This window comes from Pimephales promelas, chromosome 13, assembly GCF_988280905.1.
Source record: "Pimephales promelas chromosome 13, fPimPro1.hap1.1, whole genome shotgun sequence".
Lineage (NCBI taxonomy): Eukaryota > Metazoa > Chordata > Actinopteri > Cypriniformes > Leuciscidae > Pimephales > Pimephales promelas.
In genome coordinates, this window is record NC_142781.1 from 11,703,214 (window position 1) to 11,724,632 (window position 21,419).

At 36.7% G+C, this 21,419-nt stretch overlaps 1 protein-coding gene across 1 annotated transcript in view; it reads left to right on the forward strand.

Moving 5' to 3' along the window:
- The first annotated feature begins 3,035 nt into the window (after nucleotides 1–3,035).
- enpp1 (ectonucleotide pyrophosphatase/phosphodiesterase 1) overlaps nucleotides 3,036–21,419 on the forward strand; it is a 72,239-nt gene continuing 53,855 nt past the window's right edge. Inside the window, exons 1-6 of the mRNA XM_039692640.2 lie at nucleotides 3,036–3,322; nucleotides 5,420–5,492; nucleotides 7,383–7,511; nucleotides 13,713–13,838; nucleotides 16,099–16,159; nucleotides 19,325–19,422. Coding sequence (XP_039548574.2) covers nucleotides 3,194–3,322; nucleotides 5,420–5,492; nucleotides 7,383–7,511; nucleotides 13,713–13,838; nucleotides 16,099–16,159; nucleotides 19,325–19,422 — 616 coding nt within the window. The 5' untranslated portion in view covers nucleotides 3,036–3,193. The remainder of the gene's footprint in view (nucleotides 3,323–5,419; nucleotides 5,493–7,382; nucleotides 7,512–13,712; nucleotides 13,839–16,098; nucleotides 16,160–19,324; nucleotides 19,423–21,419) is intronic.

The following is a 21,419-nucleotide window of genomic DNA, read 5'->3' on the forward strand; positions in this document are numbered from 1 at the left end:
AAAAAATAGTCCCTGACCGTGAAAAGCAACAACGTTCCAATGTGTAATATTCATGAAAGCTCCGCTGGGTGAAGCGGTCATAGCCGTGTTTTTTTTTTTATTTTTATGAATAAACCAACCCAGATAGCACTAACACACGTAGGCTACGTCTGCAAGATGTATGTTATCACTTCATCTAAGCATCTGCTGTGTACCATCTGATTAACATATTCGAAATCATTACATCTTAAAGACATCTTCTAAACGTCTATTTGACATCTGACAGGAAATGTCCTATAGATTTTTTTTTTTTTTTTTTTTTTTTTGCAGATGAGCAAACACTCTAAAAAAATACGTCTTCTGTCTTCCAGATAAACACGCACATCAAATGGACGTCTCCGTGATGTGCTATCAGGGAAGCATGGCTATTGACCAATCAGAATCAAGGATTAACTAACCGTTTTGTAAATTAGGTTAAACTGACAGTAATTGTTTCTAGCTGACATGCTGGACATTCCTGGTCATGAACTGGTCCAAGCTGATCTACATAATGGATTAGTAGTATACCAGGTTATGGGGCTGAGATCAAGCTGGTAGATCTTGATCTCGCTGGTTAAAGAAGTTCCAAACAACAGCAACAACATTACCAACTTAAGTTGATGATATGCATTTCCAGCAGAGTCACAGACTTTACAATATTATATAATTATTGTAATAATTATGCATAGAAACTCTTTTGTAGTATTTCATATAGCATGCATTTAACATTGGCGTCCCATTGATATAATGTCTCACTTTAGCCTAAAAACATTTCAAGTGAAAGGCAGTTATTCTCAATTAGCGCATGAAATTGTCTTCAAAAAATGTCTTCATTTGGCACACCATGCACCCTATCATCTTAAAAATGACAACGCTTCCACAGAAAATGATGTTGATGAATAATTAAGCTTAATGTAATGACCTCTCTTTGTATTGTTCGTTCTCATTAGATTCCCTCCATTTCCTGAAGGATGCGGTGAGTGAGACTAAATGAATTAGGAATGTGATACTGTCAGCTCGGATAATCAGCTCTGCTGGCTCTGCCCAGATTCGGACAACAGATATTAGCCTATACATAATGAGCAGCAAAATACTGCCATATTCATCTGGATGCAAATAATGGCTAATCAAACTACAGAGGCAATAGGTAAAAACAGGTCTTTTATTCAATATTTTTTTTTTGGTTTATGTTTATGTTAATATGCCAAAACCATCATAGTTTGATACAGAAAGTGTGTTCAAAATCAAGCTTTTAATGTTGTCTATGTGTCTATGTGGTGTTTTTAATATGATTTAAGACAAACTATGTGTAAATTCAAGGGATGTCAAACGATTAATCGTGATTAATTGCATCCAAAATAAAAGTTTGTGTTTACATAATATATGTGGGTGCACTGTGTATATTTTGTATATACAGTGATTTGAATAAGTTTGGACACCCATGCTAAAGGTTCCTAAAAAGAGGAATAAAAAATCATCTTTTAGATATTGATCTTAATGCCTTAATTAGAAAAATGAGGAAAACTCCAACCTTTAAGGACACCAATTTTCTTTGTGAATGAATAATGTATCATAAATAAATAAATGTTTTTCCTTAAAATACAGTGTGCATAAGTCAGGACACCCCTTAAATGCCCATAGAGTCAGGCAGATTTTTATTTTTAAAAGCCAGTTATTTCATGGATCCAGGGTAATATGCACCTGATAAAGTTCCCTTGGCCTTTCAAATTAAAATAGACCCACATCATCACACACCTTCCACCACACCTAGAGATTGGCATGGTTTTACAAAGTACTTCAGTTAGCCCAATAGCTGGTTTGATTTGCATTGAAAGATGATCTTATGGAAAGTACCCCATGCCAATCTCTAGGTGTGGTGGAAGGTGTGTGATGATGTGGGTCTATTTTATTTCCAAAGGCCAAGGGAACTTTATCAGGATGCATATTATCCTGGATCCATGAAATAACTGGCTTTTAAAAATAAAAATCTGCCTGACTCTATGGGAATTTAAGATAGGGGTGTCCTGACTTATGCACCCCGTATTTTAAGGAAAAACATTTATTTATTTATGATACATTATTCATTCACAAAGAAAATTTGTGTCCATAAAGGTTGGAGTTTTCCTCATTTTTCTAATTAAGGCATTAAAATCAATATCCAAAAGAAGATTTTGTATTCCTCTTTTTAGGAAACTTTAGCATGGGTGTCCAAACTTATTCATATAAATACACACATATGCATATGCTATTTTAAGGCATTCGTATGTTTTTAAATGGAGAACTTTAAACTTTATGTAATAACTTTAGAATATGTAATTTTGGGTGATCAAAGAATAGTTTTAAGGGATACAATTATTGACTCCATGGGGACTTTAAATGTAGTAGGCTACTTAAGATGACTGAAAGGGTGCAAGTTCTTCCACATCCACTCTTGACTTACAGTATAATGGTGTTATCAGGGGAATGATTAAGTGTGCATGCGGCGACTGTCCATAAGAGAGCGTACTTGCGCAATATATCCATAACATCCAATAAATTACTTCCAAGCCTATTTTACGCACAATTGAGGTCATCACATTCACAACATAATGGATCAATTCATGTGGAATGTCAGAATGCGTTCAGTGATTTATGGACAAATAAGGACTTAAAAATTTGCAGCATATTTTAGGCTACTAAACCTGACTGCAGCTTGTTTTTGGTTATTCATATTACGCGGCTATTAATGCAAACACATTTCATCTTTCAGTTTAGGGTGAATCTAGCTCGCTCTTTAAGACAACAATGGGACTTGTTTCTGTTCCAGCCTTTCAATTTTTGTTTGACTTATCCAAGTGTTTTCCCCTCCCTAAAGCAAAACACCGCTGGTCTTATTTACCACAGCCAAGTTCCTCTATCTAAATGGCCAGTTAATGGGAAGTGAAGTAGCCTACTTTTACAAAATTATAAAACATTTTCAGTGCATTCGCATTTCAGTCAAACCGCATTCGCCCCAGTTTAAATAGCCTACCACATGAAGCAGAACATGTCCAGTACTGCTCAAGTTACCTTTGGTAGACTGCAGCTGGGCGGTCCTCTGACTAGCTAGAAAGTCACCAGAGAACAAAGTTTGAAATGAGTGTCTGCAAAACAAACCTGTTCAACACACACTGACTGACTGAGCGCGCGATCAATAATGGATTCAGCCAAGCGGGATGAACACATGAGCGAGCACGCCGCCAACCTACTGGGGACAGGACAGCGGTCCAAACCGACACAAAACGACACAAAAACAAGGTCAAGATGCGTGAAAATCCTCTTTGCGGTAAGAGAAGTCTCATTGGACAGTAGCCGGTGTCTGAAAGGTTAAACAAACAACTCATAACTGACTCCGTGCTACTCATTTAACCCTTAAGCTTAATATTTTGCGTAAAGGTTTTCTTTTGTTATCTTTCTTTAACCTATTTGAAGTACATTTACACTGGCTACATTCTTAAAAATTAACATTTTTTTTGGCCTCTGGTTCAGTGCTGCACCTTTATATTCAGTGGTTTCAATATTTATTTCACAAAAGGTTCGATAATAGTGGAAAAATCTTCTTTAGATTTTTAAAATGTGATTTAGTGATGAGAAAAATGTGTGTTATTTTAAGAACTGTTCACTTATAGAGGTTCTTTTGAGAACCAAAAATGACTCTTCTACAAAAAAAAAAAAATAATAATAAAAAAAAATAAAGAATAATAATAAATTAAAAAGCATCTTCTCACAAGACCAATGTATTGTAATACATATTATAGTATAGTATAGTATATGGATGCTTAACTTAAGTCAGATGATGACTCATGAGGCACCTAAGTTGTCATTCATCAAAAAAGAAAAGGTGTATTGTCTTAGATGTATATTTGTACTTTTTAGTATAACTATATTGTACATAAAGTTTTGTGGCGTTTCATCTTTGTTTAAAGTATCTTTAATCATTTTTGCTGTTAGATATAGGATGTTTTAGGTAGCTGAGATTTAGCTCATCATTCGTCCTAATTTTTTCAGGGTTCCTACCTCAGTGAAAGCATGGAAAGATGGGGGAGTTACGGAAATGAATATAATCTAAAGTCATAGACATGTCTATTGTACTGCAAAAACAAGTAACAAATGGCTGCAGAATAGTTTCGGAGAAATGTTACAATGATTAACTAGAGAAGCCAGTGTACCTCACTGTGTAACATAGCGTAACAACATGCCTTTGAGTTGAGCTAGTGGACTTTTCACAAGGTTATTCATCCCTATGAGGCTGCAAGTTGCAACAATATTTGATTTGATATTTCTAAACAATTCTCACTCCATATAATCCTGTGTAAGTTTAAATGTGTGGCTGGTGTGTTGATCTTGGCAGCTTTCAGTTAAAATTTAAACGTTGAGCTAGTCTATGACTCAAATGCATCCTTCACCCAGGTTGTCACTATGCATTTCTGTATATTAACCTTTTGTTGGATGAACCACTACTGTAGAAGACTAAACGAAATGACCGAAAATACCTGTTTTTTGTTTAGTGTGACATTATAAATGTAACAAATCTGTTTAAGCCTCGGGCATCATGTTTTAATTCTGATCTCGTATTTCAGCAAAAAGGCCCCAACCCTTTTTTTTAAATTTAACAATTCACTTTAAACTCAAAATAGAATGAAAGAAAAGTGTGTGCAAGTTCAAGGAATTCTTGTTCCCTTTCGTTCCCTACACAACAGTCACAACAGTTTGAGACATTCAGCAATGTACACACAAAGAACTGGAAAGACCCTGCTGCTGTTTTATTGTAGCCAACAGGGAAAAAATCATTTCCTGAGACATTCAAGTATATGTGAAACTGCTGTTTGGAATTTCATTTATTCATTAAAAATATACATTATGTGATTTTTCAATGGTCTTGAAGTCAAGGCATACCGTTTTAAGAATACAGTAACGTTTAAAAGGTTGGGGTTAGTGGATTTTTAGGAAAAATAAATTACTAAACAGCACATGTTTTCAACACACTGATAATAAGAAGAAATGTTTCTCAGTGTCATCGTCATATTAGAGTCATGATGCTGAAAATTCAGGTTTGTCATAACAGGAATACATTACATTTTAAAAGAGACAATTTATCTTAAATTAAATTAATATTTCCCGATATATATATTTTAATTGACTGTAATTTTGATCAAATAAAAAATACAAAATATATTACCAACCCCAAACTTTGAACTAAACTAGGAATTAAATTCATAACCTTGTTGTGAATGCAAGTAGACAAATAAAGTTTGATGTGTTTTATGTTAATGTGTATTCCTAACCGTTACCCGTTACATTTTCTTACAGTCCAAGCAAATTATATTCATGCAATTATTTGCATACAAAAATTTTGTAACTGCATTTGTCTGTGTTTCTTTAGGTTCTTCTGCTCGCCTTGCTGGCTTTAATTCTCACAGTCATATTTATACTGAAACTCCGCTGCAGTGATAAAGGTACAATATCAGTTTTGTTCTGTTTTTCTGGTCATAGCATTTGACTGAAATTGTTTTAATTAAAGATCACCCTTTTAATAAGCTTTTACTACATATATTACATACACTCACTGTCCACTTTAATATGTACACCTGGCTAGTACCGGATTGTGCAATGTGCTGGAAACGTTCCTCAGAGGATTCCATGCAAATCTCCTGTTCCAGTACATTGCAAAGCTCCTCTATTGGACAGAGATCTGGAGATTGTGGAGACTATTTGATTATAGTGAACTTATTGTAACTGTGAAGGCCATTTGAGTTTAGTGAACTCATCGTTGTGTTCAGGAAACCAGTTTGAGATGATTTGAGCTTGGTGACGTGTTATCCTGCTGGAAGTAGTAGTGTTGTAGTACTCGAGACCGGTCTTGGTCTCGAGACCACTTTTTGATGGTCTCGGACTCGACCGCTTTTGGTCTCGGTCTCGGACATTGAGGACTTGGCATTTTTTTCAAGATCAGACAACTACTGTAAGACCATAACTGTGAAAATATCACTAATTTGCCAGTATATTGACTATTTTTTGTAAGCATCCTTACTTTTATTGTATGTAAAATCTACTGATTCAAATCCAATCAATAACGTGACTCATTGGTCATTACTAATTATGTATTTTTGTTACATCTGCCTGCCACCCATGTATTCATGTTCATGTATTGTTAATAAAAGGCGGAGAAAAGTGAAGACTTGTTTTACATTTTGTACTAAAGGATGGAAGTCATGCACTCAGGACTCAGGAGTATTGAATAAAGATGGTTTATTTCAGCTTTGAGTGTTAAATATCTCTGTTTTTATGGGAATGTGGATCTTTCAGATCAATCTGAGAAGATTTCAGATCAGATTTTATTGTGTCATGTAGTGTGGGGCGCTGGTCTTGGTCTTGACTCGGTCTCGCCCTCCCTCGGTCTTGGTCTTATCTCGGCCCCTAAAAGTCTTGGTCTTGTCTCGATACGCTCTGGTCTTGGTCTTGTCTTGGTCTCGGGTAGCTGGTCTTGACTACCACACTAGGAAGTAGCGATCGGATGATGGGTTCATGTGGTCATGAAGAGAAGAACATGGTCATCAACAATACTCAGGTCGACTGAGGTGTTTAAATGATGAGCAACTGGTACTAAGAAAATCTCCCCCACACCATTAAACCACCACCACCAGCCTGAACTGTTGATACAAGGCCGAATGGATCTATGCGTTCATGTTGTTTTCGCCAAATTCTGACCCGACCATCTGAATGTCAGCAGAAATCGAGACTCATCAGACCAGACAACATTTTTACAATCTTCTGTCGTCCAGTTTTGGTGATCCAGTTTTTTTGTGTCTTCTGCTGCTGTAGCTCTTCTGCTTCAAGTGTTGTGTGTTCAGAGATGCTCTTCTGCAGACCCAGTGCTTATTTTTATTTTCCGAGATACTGTTGCCTTTCTACTAGCTCAAACCAGTTTGGTCATTCTCCACTGACTTATCATCAAGGCATGTTTGTGTGTGAAAATCCCAGTAGATCAGCAGTTTCTGAAATACCCAAGAACCAAAGTCACTTAAATCATATTTCTTCCCCATTCTGATGCTCAGTTTGAACTCATTACATCTGCATGCCTAAAATTCATTGATTTGCTGCCATGTGATTGGCTGATTAGATATTTGTGTTAATGAGCAGAAACATGTGTACCTAATGAAGTGGTCGGTGAGTGTGTAAAGTATATATTCTATAATCATTGTGTAATCTTTAATCCATTGTATAATCACTTTAAATGCCATGAAGCATTGGAATAAAGCTCTGTATTAATATTCAATTTGAGAACTTATATTTGGGAAATCATTCTGTCTACATGCTCTATATTTTGTGTGTTTTCTCTCTGATAGTTAACGATAGCTGTAAAAACCGCTGCATGTCCAAAAGTCGTGATGCTAATGCAGTGTGCCACTGTGACGCTGCATGTGTAAACGAAGACACCTGCTGTTGGGACTATGAGGAAGTGTGTGTGGAACCAAGTAAGTGTCATTTCTATTTCTATTGCACTCTCTTTCTCAAGGCCCTGATATACTCACCGCAAAGTTGTTTTCCTTCTTTGCTTAGGGGGAAAAACAAGAAAGAGTAATCACTCGCATATGTGACTATATTTCATGTCAGGCGACTAGTAAAGTCTATCATTAGCCATTGGCTATTAAATTGTTAGATTTCAATCGCTAGTGTTTGATGCTAAGTAGCACAGTCTAGCACAGATATATTTTACAAACAAAAATAACGACTTTGTTCGACTATTCCTTTCCTTGTAGGCCTGAGATGAGAGTTCAAGAGATTTCCACGACGCATGCGCAGGAGTCTCGTGGAAATCTCTTGAACTCTCGTCTCAGGCCTACAAGGAAAGGAATAGTCGAATAAAGTCTTTATTTATTTATTTATTTATTTTTTCGCACAAAAAGTATTCTCGTCGCTTTACTCGTCATTTTCAGGAACATAAACATAAATTGTATCCATTGTTGACGAACAACAGCGTCCGTAGGAAGCCCGAACACAGAAGACGAGTGTGAACACAACACACTCGACGAGCCGCAGAAATATGGCCACGCCCTTTTTTACATTTTCCGGAGGGAGGGGTTGATGTACTAAATGTATGGGTTAGTGATGTCTAAAACCCGTCTGTAGTCCCAATCGAGTCGTTTTTGTAGGCAATTATACTTCCTGATTTTTAAAAGACGATATCTCTGCTTACATTGAACTTTCAGTGCTGCAACTTTGCAGATACTGTTCATGCACCAACAGCAACATTACACACTATTTAAGATGAAAAAAGTGGAATCGCAATCAACCACCCCTTTAATTTTGTGTAGTATTTCTTACCTGAATACTACTGTTAGACCCACCAGAAAAACTTAAAGCTGTTTATTTCTCTTTCTCTCTTATGTCTCTTTGTTTTATTCTATTTATGTGTGCTATGGATGGAGGGAGGGAGGTCATTAAACGCTGATAACAATTGCGAGATTTGCTGTAACAGTAGAGAGGAACAAAATAATGTATTTTGGACCAAATCCCAAATGTTTCATTAGCGCCCACATATTGCCACTCTAACCAGTCAAAAGCATTTTTCAGCATCCAATGAGAGCACTGCACATTGATGATTCGCCAAATCTGCAAACATTATCTGCTTCCAAATGACCCCTAATAATGCCTGTGTGTGGTCATGACGAATTCATTTATCCATTACCTTATCCAAGCATATCACAAGAGCATTGGCATATAATATGGCATCTATCAATGATTTGGGACGACAGCTGGAACAAATCATGGGGTCATTTACATTTTTTTTTTTTTAAATAATAATGTTATAAGAGCAGTTTTCTGATTCTTATGTTAAGTTTTATTCTTTAGGCATAGTTAATCAAATCTAATATTAAAACTTCAACTATGTCCCCCATATGGTTAAATAGAGCTCTGGCAGAATACCATCCCAAGCCAGGAGATTTTTCCCTTTAAAAAAGACTTCATTGCTATCAAATGTTAAGGATTATTGAGTCCTTCAAAAATTCTATATCAGTGAGCTGTAATTTTGGTAAGGTACATGCTATTGAGGAAAACTTAACAGTTATTCAGGTCCACCACATTATCGTGTACAGTTTCTTGTAAAAATCACAAAATACCTTATTCATTTGTTTAGGTTTTGTTACAATATAACCCACATTATTTCTAGTGGCATTGATGGAAGATCTTGTCTAATTCTGTTTGAATTTCCATGTAAAAAAATAATCTTGGCATGTCTCCCTAAAAATAATATTTAGTTCAATGTACAATGAATTCAGCTTTGTATAGAGACAAAGAGCTATATAGTCCCCTTAAAACCGATAAAATATTAGATTGTTCTGTGAAGTGTTATTTCTGTTGCATCTCCAAGTCAAACCTCTTTTTTAATCTCTGTCATTCGCTAGATCTTTTTGCTTTTAACTTTGAAGAGAAAGCCATGCAGACACCTCTTATAAAACACTTACACATCTCCCATAAAATTTCCAGATTGTGAGCAATGTATATCCAAGAACCCCGATTAATTTGCATCATAAATTCTGAGTTTGTCAATAGACCCTTTTACAGTTGGTAAACATGGTGACGTTTTTTTTGTGGGCGGAGCTTAGGTGGAGGCAGAAAGATCCATCTGGCCGCTTCACTAACGCTAGTTAGCAAGGATTGTTAGCTTGTTTTTTAACAATGACTGGAGAAAATCCGATATTATCTTAATGTGTAAGGTCACTCAGTAGTATCCAGGACCGCGATTCTTATTTTCAAAAGTTATTTTTAAACGACGGAACCAGATTGGCTGACCTGTAGCCGCCTACACGCTCACTCAATGCATGGATGATCTGACAGGATTAACGTTACGTTACCTCGGTTGAGTGGCCTGACTTCTACACCTACCTTATAGAGAAACCGATCGTAAAGAGAAACTGAGGGCATACAAGTCTTTAGATGCCTATATGGTCCTGTACAAGACTTGTGTGTACGAATCAATTCTTGCACCAAACAACACAACAAGATGACATTTAATAATAGTAACAATTATTTAAGCTCCTTATTATGTAGCCGAATCTGTGCTGTTTTGTATTGGCCGCCTCCAGTTTTCACTTTGTTTTGCCTCCAGCTAGCGCCGTGACGTAACTGTGACGTCGGCGCAAAAGGGGTCTATAGACCATCACTAAATCGCCACCTATAGCTTGGGATTGAAAGTAGGAATAATACTATAAATAATCTGACTTTTGACCTGTAATGTCGCCTGAATCGTATCACATCAAGCTCATTCATTGGCCAGAGGAGAACTGGCCCCCCGACTGAGCCTGGTTTCTCCCAAGGTTTTTTTTTTTTCTGCCATTCTGTTCATAGTCAGCCAGACTGTACTCTCTCAGTCTCAGTTAACATTAGAGACGACTTTGCTTGTTCTTTCCAATGCTGAATGTGCGTCTCCTTCTCTTGATTTAATCATTTCTTTAATTCTTGCTGGTTTTTCGGGGGTAGAAATATTGAACTTAGTCAGTTCTGAAACCATTGCACAAAGATGACTTTTCTTAGCCCTTAACTCACGTGTTTTAAATGCTTTAAAATGAAGATTGGCTTCAGAACTAGCTTTTAAATGGATCCAGAATTTTTGAGATTTTTTTATAATCATTAAATTGAGGGGAAGAGACCGCCTAGTTCTGCCCTACATGAGTTGGTAGGTGTGAACTCTACATGTAGACCTTCTAAAGCACGTTTGTCTCAAACCTTATAGCTGGGCCTCAGACCTCACTTCCATATAAGGCAATAGGCAGTCTCACACAAGCAAAAATCTTTGTCCAAATTCTGATTAGAATGTTTATTTCGAATAATTCCCTTCATATGGCGGGCAGTGCTCTGCGAGCTTTTGTTTTAATTGCTAAATTACTGTTGGTGTTAAAACCAGACCAAGATAATTATATTGTAAACAGTGTTGAAGTGTTAAATACATGTGTGTGTTTTTTCCCTGCTGAAATGTCATAATCTTATTTTTTTTGGATGTTGACTTCTAAGGTTTTGTTGAGGCAGTATTTAGTTAATATGTCAAGGTTGTTCTGGAGACGTGATGATAGAACAAAATTATTTTCCCAACACTGATTCCTAACTCCTATAGAGGATCTCTTTTTTTTTTTTTTTCTTTTTGTGTTGTTATAATAATCCAGTCTTCTCAGATTTAGTGTGTTCTTGTATCGTTTCAGAAGTTCTGAGTGTTTTAAGTGTAACTCAGAGTTGACCTGACCTTTGTGTTTTTGAATGAATCGGAGCTTGTCTAATCGTTTTACAGTCGTGGTCAAAACATTTTCCAGAAGTGTTTTTTTGTTGTTGTTGTGTTTATATAGTGTCAATTTATTTAAATAAGCACTTTAACCATATCCTGAAAATTATAAAGTAATAATGAAGTTACATATAAAGATAAACTCTACTAGTGGGTCAAAAAAGCTCTCTCATATTCAACCAATTGAGCCTGTATTTAGTGCTGATCTCTTATGAATGGATCACCCGAGACGGTTGTTAGGTGTAAACTCTCCCTTGGGTCGCGTTACTGTTACGTCACACTTTCACTCTTCAGTTTAAGGAAGCCTTAAGTTAGGTTTGGTTTCTCAGTAGCCCTGCAAACCATCTGTGTTTGTGTGTGTCTGAGATAGAAAAAGGGAAAATGAAGCTATTTAAAGTGTGAGCGTTTATGCAGGGCTGAAACGGCCTTACTTTGCAAACATTGGAAACAAGAATGTCTGAACCATCAACACCTACCCACCTGCTGAAATTCCCTCAGTACAGTGTTAGAGCTCTGGGGTCACTCCCTGTCGTTTTTTTCGCCCCTGATGTTTTGAATCAGTTCCAGTTTCCTACACAGTAGCCAAATGTTCCCTCCCCGTGGCGCCTGCTGTGTGTGCACTGCACATGAGGAATGGGTGGATTTCACATTCATTTGGTGAATTGAGGAAAAACGGTCATTTGCTCGCCCTCATTTCTTTCCAAACATATGTGGCTTTGTCTGTGAAATATATTTTGAAAGTCATGCTGTTTTTGGACCCCACTGACTTTCATTGTGTGGACAACCTTCTTTTTGTATTCAAAGCAGAGATACGTTATGTGTAATATGTTGCTAAGAATATGTTATATAATTATTTGAAAGCATATCAACCCAACCAGCATTTTTTTATGATAGAACTAATAGATAATTATATATGTCTAATATAACTTTAATAATAGTTATAACTAAATGATGATAATAAAAACTAAAATGTGAACAAACTTCTTAAATACTACCAACGTATTGTCATGATCCGTCCTTCTTGTCCTTGATTTCCCCTAGTCTTGAGGCTGGATCATGACAGACCCATGTTTTGTTAACAAGCACATGGTCTTGTGTTTGGGCCATGTGCTCGTGTTGTCTTATTACGTAACATCGCCCCCTTGTTATCCTCATTGTCTAGTCAGCTTCACCTGTCCTCGTCATTAGTTTTCCCCTATTTAACCCCCTTGTGTTTGCTGTCAAGACTTTGTTCATTGTTTCATACTTTGTGAGATTCTCTCCAGATGCGGATTGGTCTCTCGTATACACGAAAACCCCGTTTTTATCACAGAAAACGATTATTATATAACAGAAACAGAAACCGATAACAGAAACTCCGGCCAAAGTGGAGATTTCTGAAAACGGTTCTCTCTTGTCGATTCTGATTGGCTTGCATGATTTAATGACCGGCAATAGGTTTGGCATAGTTTTGATGGCGCTCGACGGCATATTATGCGGGTGTGTGAAGTTATTTTTGAAAACGATGACGGGGAAAATATTAGTTTTGCTAAATATCCGGCTTTGTGTAAACGTGGCCTTAGTCTTGTAGTTGCTTGTGATTGTCTACCGTCTGCACTGGGGTTCATCTGATATCCCAACCCGATCTCACGGGAATTCGTACGAATTTTACGAGGTGGCTAATTCGTAACAATTTGTACGACCTCACTCGTACGAATTAGCTAAATCGTACATATTTTACGAATTAGCCAATTCGTATGAATTCGTACGAATGACCAACCCCTGACCCCGCCCCTAAACATAACCGTCACGAGGGTTTAGACAAATCGTACAAATTTGTACGAGTGAGGTCGTATGAATTAGTATGAATTAGCCACTTTTGAATCATTCGTACGAATTCGTACAAATTGGTCGTGAGATAGGGTAGGATATCCTCATAACACATATAAACTTACAGAATTACGTTTTCTTGAGTTTCTTCAAGTTTGAAGTTCAATTGAATTTTGGTTGTCTTAATAAAAATTGGTAAGACTTTATTTTGCAGTGCCTTTGTCACATGTGACATGTTACTCCTGTAAAAACTATAAATTATACATAATGCCACCTCCCCTAAACCAAACGTTAATCTAACATTAACCCTATAGTAAAAATGTGAAGATAATATTAATATTACTCTCAGTACATATGTGTTATTTCACTGTGACAATGACTCCTTAAAATAAACTGTAACCCTAAAATTGTACCACAAGTTATTTTTGTAAATACAGCTCTGAAGGCTTGTTATATACACCACATCATCAGCTGTTTATCTTGATCCTGCTTTGAAACAAAATGTACCTTGCAAAGCACTCTACAACTAAACTTGAGTTTGAATACGCTCATATCTGTGTCGTGCTGTTTATCCTCAGTCGTTGTGTTCCAGGTCGACTCTGGACGTGTTCTAGTCTCCGCTGCGGCGAGGAACGCTTGGTGAACAGCCTCTGCTCCTGCTCTGCAGACTGCCTGAAAGCGGGCGACTGCTGCTCCAACTACAAGAGCACATGTGAAGGTACATGACATGCTTTGCTCTGTAGGCCACAGCTGCATATTCATCAGTTGTCATTTATTTTATATAAGTAAAATTAAAGAGATAGTTCACTTTGAAATTAATTTTTGATATGTTTTAGCTTACCTCAAGGGCATCCAAGATGTAGGTGTCTTTGTTTGCGCAGTATTTTCAATTTTGACATTTTTCGGTCAAATCGTTGTTGTCTGTCAGTCATATAATGCAGGTATAGGGGCTCCACCTCAAAGAGCATACACAGAAAAGTGCAAATTAAACATGATTTAATGACTCGTAAATGTAAGTACACAATGATGGCCTAAGACACGAAACGAGCGGTTTGTGTGAGAAAACGAACAGTATTTATATCATTTTTACCTCGTGTAACCACAGCCACGTCCAAGTGATCTGAATCAGTTATCCAATGTCCAACTGAACCATGTCCAACGTTCCACCGGAAGTGATCTCTCACTCATGTACGTCACTCATTGTTTACTCAGAGATTTCGAATATTTTACCTTTCACTGTGAAGATCTAAACATATTTAGATATACAGGAAATCGCAATGGAAGACGATTTAGTGAAAGGTAAAACTTCCGAAATCTCTGTGTAAACAATGAGTGACGTAGACGCGCGAGAGATCACTTCCGACAGAGCGTTGGACATGGTTCAGTTGGACAACTGATCCAGATCACTTGGATGTGGCTGTGTTAACAAGAGGTAAAAACTATATAAATGCTGTTCGTTTTCTCACACAAACCGCTCGTTTCGTGTCTTAGGCCATCAATGTGTACTTACACTTACAAGTCATTAAATCATGTTTAATTTGGACTTCTCTGTGCATGCTCTTTGAGGTGGACCCCCTAAACCTGCATTATAAGACTGATAGACAAAACCGGTTTGACCGAAAAATGTCAAAATTAAAAATACTGTGGAAACAAAGACACCTACATCTTGGATGCCTTTGAGGTAAGCTAAAACATACCAAAAATTAATTTCAAAGTTAACTATCCTTTTAAGACATTTTGGGGTTGATACAATCCTGCAAGGGTTGTATAAAATCTTCAAGCTAGTTATATATGTTGTATATTTTGAACAGACATGCATTAACAATATCGTGGATAGTGACAATATGTATTCAGCTTCACAATCATCAATATTTTTATTCTGGCGTCACCATTGTCCTGTGCATTGGGTTTCCAGCACTAAGTCCAAGCCTATTTATTTAGCATTTTAATCAACAGTATGGTTTTTTTTTTTCCTTTTACTATATATCTTGATATCGTGAGTTCGGTCAGTATATCTTGATATGTATGGAATCGTGACATGGAGGTATCATTACACCCCTATTCAACGGCTGGATTCAAAAGTTGTGATGGATCTGAAGGATTTGTTTTTGAAGATATGTGAGCCTGGAGTTCATCTCCGCTCAGCAGGATAGAGAGCTGTGCATCTTCCTTTCATAATGTTTTCATGGACTGATGTTTTCCTTTTAAATATTTTCAGAAATGTGCAGCTGATTATTTTAGGTCACTTTTCGGGTGTGGTGGACAGAATAGTGTCCAAATAGTGATATAACAAGCATCACTATTGTTTTATGGCAGTCATCTCACATTTACTCCAGTAAATAAGCCAATTTCTGTATTATATCTTAAAGTGTTACACTAAAAGCTGATACACATTTGGGGGGAGGGGTTCAAGATTTGTCTCTAGCTGAAATGAGAGCAGTGGTACTGATCTTCGAACCTTTGAAAACCCAAATTGCACACACATGTATGTGTTAACCCTTTTAGACGTTGTTTAGATAATTCCACTAGTTGTCATACTTCAGTAATGTTTATGTACACAATCATAGCCATGTTGTTCCTGTAGCTGCTTAGTCACTGACAGCTAATTATTATCACTTGAAAATAAGCTGCCTGGACTATGTCAGTTGTTTGTTTTTATAATCAGAAGACTGTGACTGAAGTTCCTGTATATATATATATATATATATATATATATTTTTTTTTTTTTTTTTGAAGTTTGGCTTCCTTCTTGATTGATTTTGTCGGAGTATGTGTGTAGTGTTATTGTCGTACCAATGCCAGCTATTCCACCCTCTCCCTCCATCAAAAGAACTGAATTGTTCCTCATTGCCCTTTCATTTCTCTTTCTCACACTTAAGTCGATGCAAATCTTGGAAAATGTACACTGCAAGAACAAATACACCTGGCCAGAGTTTCCAGTTACTAACACTTGCTTTCTCTTCCTCCTTTCTTCACAGGTAAAAAAACTTGGCTTCAAGAGGACTGTGAGGACATCAGGACTCCTCAGTGTCCTGCTGGGTAACAGACTTATGTTTATAAAATGAGATCTGTGGCTCTGTATCAGGTTAATATCCTTAACTCAAAGCTTAGAAATTAATTATTTTGTGTGTTGGCCGCCACGTTCCTTTGAAAATATGTTTTTGGGATAAAACATGATTTGTTTCTTTTTTGAAAATTATATCACTGGCTTCGTCTGAAAGCTAAAACAGCTGCCTCACTGTTTGCCAAAGACTTCACTGGAACCGATCTACCAACCCTTTGAAAAAACAAATTTCTCACATATGACGTATGTGTTAATATTTTTAGATGTTGGCTGCATCAGCTCATAATTCTTCAGTTACGTTTATGTACACAATCATAGCCATGTTTGTTCCTGTAGATGTATTAGCAGCTGACAGCTAATTATTATCACTTGAAAACAGCATACAGCACATCTAACATAAACGAGACCCAACAGCAGTGAACAGAAGATTTAAGATATGCTACTGCTGCATAGATAGATATACATTCATCCTGTTGCAGATCTAGACAGGTGGAGCTGGGGGAGGTGGAGGGTCTTAGCCCATTGCATTTTCCGTAATTGAATAACTTAAAGTGGTCCTATTATGGTTTTTCGAAAATTCCTTTTCATGCAGCATGTAATATGTTTGTGAATGTAAACGTTCTGCAAAGATGTAAAGTCGGAAGTGCACTATAAATGAAGTTAATGTCTCCCAAAAGAAAGAATCGACTCTGAACTGCCTTTACGAGTCGTTTTTAATTCAATTCCTACTGCTTTACTGTTCTACACCACTACAATATACATTTGCATAATGCCCGCCTATGTTGTACTTTGTACGTCCACAAACAACTTGACCAGCCCTCAAATGTCATTTTACTGATGACGGCTTCTCAAATCTCGGAGTTCAACGTGGGTGTAGCAATGTTCGGGAAGAACATGTTATGGGAAGAAGGGGGCGGGTACTGGCGGACATTCAAAGAGTTTGATACAATAAATTAAACAAATACGAAATGAAAGTAAAAGTGACTTGTTATATGTGACTGCTGTCACATTATAACAAAACACAACTTAAATCCAGGCCTGGACTCGTCCATGCGATTGAGGTTCGTGTTGAGTAAGTTTGGGTTGAATAAGTTCTTCCAATGTTTCGTCATCGCACTCGCGCGCGGATTGGTAAAATCAAGGCCATCTTTACTGTTTTTATCATGTGTACAATCGCTGAGGTTTATAAAGAAGCCACCGGACAGAGCTGACGTTATGTTAATGGGAAATTAGCTTCCAAAATGCGATGTGTGTGGTTGACCAATCACAACAGACTGGCCCATCTGGCCAATCAGAGCAGAGTAGATCAATCACAACAGACTGGGACATCTGGCCAATCAGAGCAGAGTAGACCAATCACATCAGACTGGCCCATCTGGCCAATCAGAGCAGAGTAGACCAATCACAACTGACTGAGCCATCTGGCCAATCAGAGCAGAGTAGGCCAATCACAACAGACTGGGCCTTCTGGCCAATCAGAGCAGAGTAGGCCAATCACAACTGACTGAGCCATCTGGCCAATCAGAGCAGAGTAGACCAATCACAACTGACTGAGCCATCTGGCCAATCAGAGCAGAGTAGGCCAATCACAACTGACTGAGCCATCTGGCCAATCAGAGCAGAGTAGGCCAATCACAACAGACTGGGCCTTCTGGACAATCAGAGCAGAGTAGGCCAATCACAACAGACTGGGCCTTCTGGCCAATCAGAGCAGAGTAGGCCAATCACAACAGACTGGGCCATCTGACCAATGAGATCAGGGTAGGCCCTCCGAAAGGCCTACTCGTTTGAGGATCATTGGACAATGTGGTGATTTGTAATGTGTATATATAATAAGAAAAGAAAAAAAAACAGTTTTTTTGACTTTTGATGCATGTAAACCTGTTGTAGGAGACCTCAAAAACAAAACTAGGAGCCTTTAAAATAGTTGTTTAATGTTGTTGTTGTTGTTTTTTTTGTGTAAAATCATTTGAGCATAACTTCAGTAGTTGAACTGAAAGAAGTTACATGACTTTGGAAATCATGTATTGTATTGGAGTAATTAGATCACCAGTGTTCTTATTTGATTAGTGGTCTATAAACAGTATTTATTGTATATCATAATAGTTTGTTTTAAATTGGCAGCATCCTAAAACGTACCTTGCCCCCGCAAGTTTAAATTGGTATTTAGATCACATGTGGACTCAGACTTTTAAATGGCACTGTATATAAATGCATGTATTTAGATGCACGGAGAGATGTTTGGGCGTGTGTGTGTTTATGTCTGACTCTGGGTAAATGGACTGTTTGGTCAGTGCTGTCTTTCCCATTAGCTATAATAAACTCACTCTGAAATGCATTCAGCTTTGCCCGTAATGACATTTACTGGCATAAACACGAACTTAATGAGCCATGTGCTCTGTTGAGAAGACTTTCAAACAGTTATCGCTGCCATGTCATATCATCATAAAAACACATTATGAGATGTAGTGGGGAGCCATAATTATTAAAAAAATATAAAAGTAATATTTAGGAAAATTGTTTTGCAGTGGGCTTGTATATTTCGTGCATTTCCTTTCATTTTATAACTTATTATAGTTTGAAATTGAGCAGTCTCACAAAAAAAAAAAAAAAGCTAATGTTTTATGCATTGTTCTGTTTCTATAAAGGCACAATCTTCATTCAGTTTTGAAGGATATGGTTAAGGATAACTGGTCTTTTAGGAGTTGTGTGTAAGCAGAACGGCATGCTAATGTAACTCTTTAGAGTTGCCTTTACATAAGATTTTAGTATTACCAAAGGCACAATATCCCTGTCTATTAAATCACTCATCCAAAACCAGCTTTAAAAGCTGTATGATCAAAACAAATAGAGAATAATAAATAAAAATAATACATTTTACTAAATCAACTGCAAAGTTTCTTTTTTACTGAGAGCTTTTTCAGCAATTCAAGTCAATTTCAAAGCATGTTGGTTGTTGGATTTGGCGTTTTGCGCTCTGCCTGTAGACACACACCAACATCTGCTCTTCTCTGGGTGAAACTGCTCATGTTTCCTATTGCTATTTTTACTTATGCATCAGCACTTCTACTAAAAGAGGAAGCTACTTGTTTCCATGGTATGACAAGCATTTGAAGAAAGCATTTCATCTTTTTCTTCAGGTTTTCTAAAGCGCCGCTACTGCTGGTGTCTCTGGACGGATTCAGGGCAGGATACATGGAGGCGTACAGCAGCCTGCTTCCTGTCATCAGCAAACTCAGTATGTCACATTAACTCTGTCTGACCCCGGCTACAGTCGTGCTCAAAAGTTTACACACAGCTAATGTTTATTATTTAAACAAAATAAGAAGGATCATACATAATGCATGTTATTTTTTTTAGTGAGTACTGTCCTGAATAAAATATTTTACATATAAAGATGTTTACATATAGTTCACCAGACAACCCCCGTTTAAAAGTTCTTTAAAGCTACACTGTGTAACTCTTTTAGTTTATTCTTAGCTAAAAACACTGGTAACACTTTAGAATACTGTATCTTACTTACTGCATAACTAATAAGGAATTAATGAAGAACTAATAGGTAATTCTTTATTAACACTTAAGTCACTACTGTTAACTACTAAGGAAGATGTGTTAACTAATCAGTATGTCATATAATTTTATGATTGTGTTAAGTATCAGTTAGTTAATCAATAGCTAATGAATTCTGTCATACCTCCTGAAGAACTACTATTAATTATCTATTAATTAAGGTTCGAGAAAAATAACGATGAAGTAACTACTAATTAACAGTAGTCAGTTTGTCATTCTTCAGCACTAATAAGAAAGAGAAGTGCAGACATTTACCTATAGGCTATGATCTGCAAATAAGCAAAAACATATCATGTATATTACACCTTATTATTATAAGGTTTTAGTAAGTTTACAGTAAGGTTACAGTAAGTTTGATTTGAGTCAGAAGTATGTAATTCTTTATTAATTACTAATGGGTTCCCTATATTGTCACTTTAGAATACTGTTCCAGGTTCTAAGTAATTCCTGAAGGACTATCTAATAATTATTTATTAATTACTAATAAGTTCCTTATATTTTCACTTTAGAAGACTGTTTCAGGTTATAAGTAGCCTAATTCCTAGATAATTATTTGATAATTCTTTATTAATTACTAATGGGTTCCCTGTATTTTCACTTTAGAATACTGTTCCAGCTTCTAAGTAATTCCTGCAGAATTATTTGTTACTTATTTATTAATTACTAATAAGTTCCCTATATTTTCAGTTTCCCTCAGTCGTTGCCTCAAATTCATGAATTTACTCAGTGGCATTCTGCTGAGGAAAACAGACACACACAGTACTGGATATAAAATATACAAATAATTTGAGGTTAGTTTTGTATGACTGTTCAGTAGTTGCTTCTTAGTTATTTTTCTTGAACCTTAATTAGTAGATAATCAGTAGTAGTTCTTCAGGAGGTATGACAGAATTCATTAGCTATTGATTAACTAACTGATACTTAACACAATCATAAAATTATATTACATACTAATTAGTTAACACATCTTCCTTAGAAGTTAACAGTAGTGAGGAAGTAGTTAATGAAGAATTACCTATTAGTTCGTCAATAATTCCTTATTAATTCTGCAGTAAGTAAGATACAGTATTCTAAAGTGTTACCAAAACACTTAGTTCTTTCAATAATATATGCGCTCATTAATGTATATTTACTTCGTTCAAGTAATAAAGTATTCTCGTGAGTGTATAATATGCCATTGAAAATACATACGGGTAAGGGGTTCTAATGTCGGTCGCCATGTTGCCCCTCCATCTTGAAAGTACATTAGCCAAAGAGGGACATACCCGTTAATTCAAGCTTCGCCTTTCGCGTTTACGTTTGAGTTAACACTCATGGACGAGGTCGAACTGGAAGCCACGTTAATCTTGGACTGCATTGGCCACCGTAGGAGTTAAAACGAAATCGGAATTGAGAGGAACAGGATGGTCATATACCTTTTTACCACTAGATGGGGGTAAAAATCACACTATTAAAGTGTCGCTTTAACCCTCCTATTATCCTTGGGGTCAATTTGACCCCATTCAATGTTTAACGTCTGTAAAAACATAATTTTATTTATTTATTTTTTTGCTTCAAATTTAATGACTTTTCCTAATTTAGTGGGGACAACTCTGTAAACATAAAATTAACCTGCTAATATTTTTTCAAAGTCCTGTACAAATTTTGTAGCATCGGTGTTCCTTG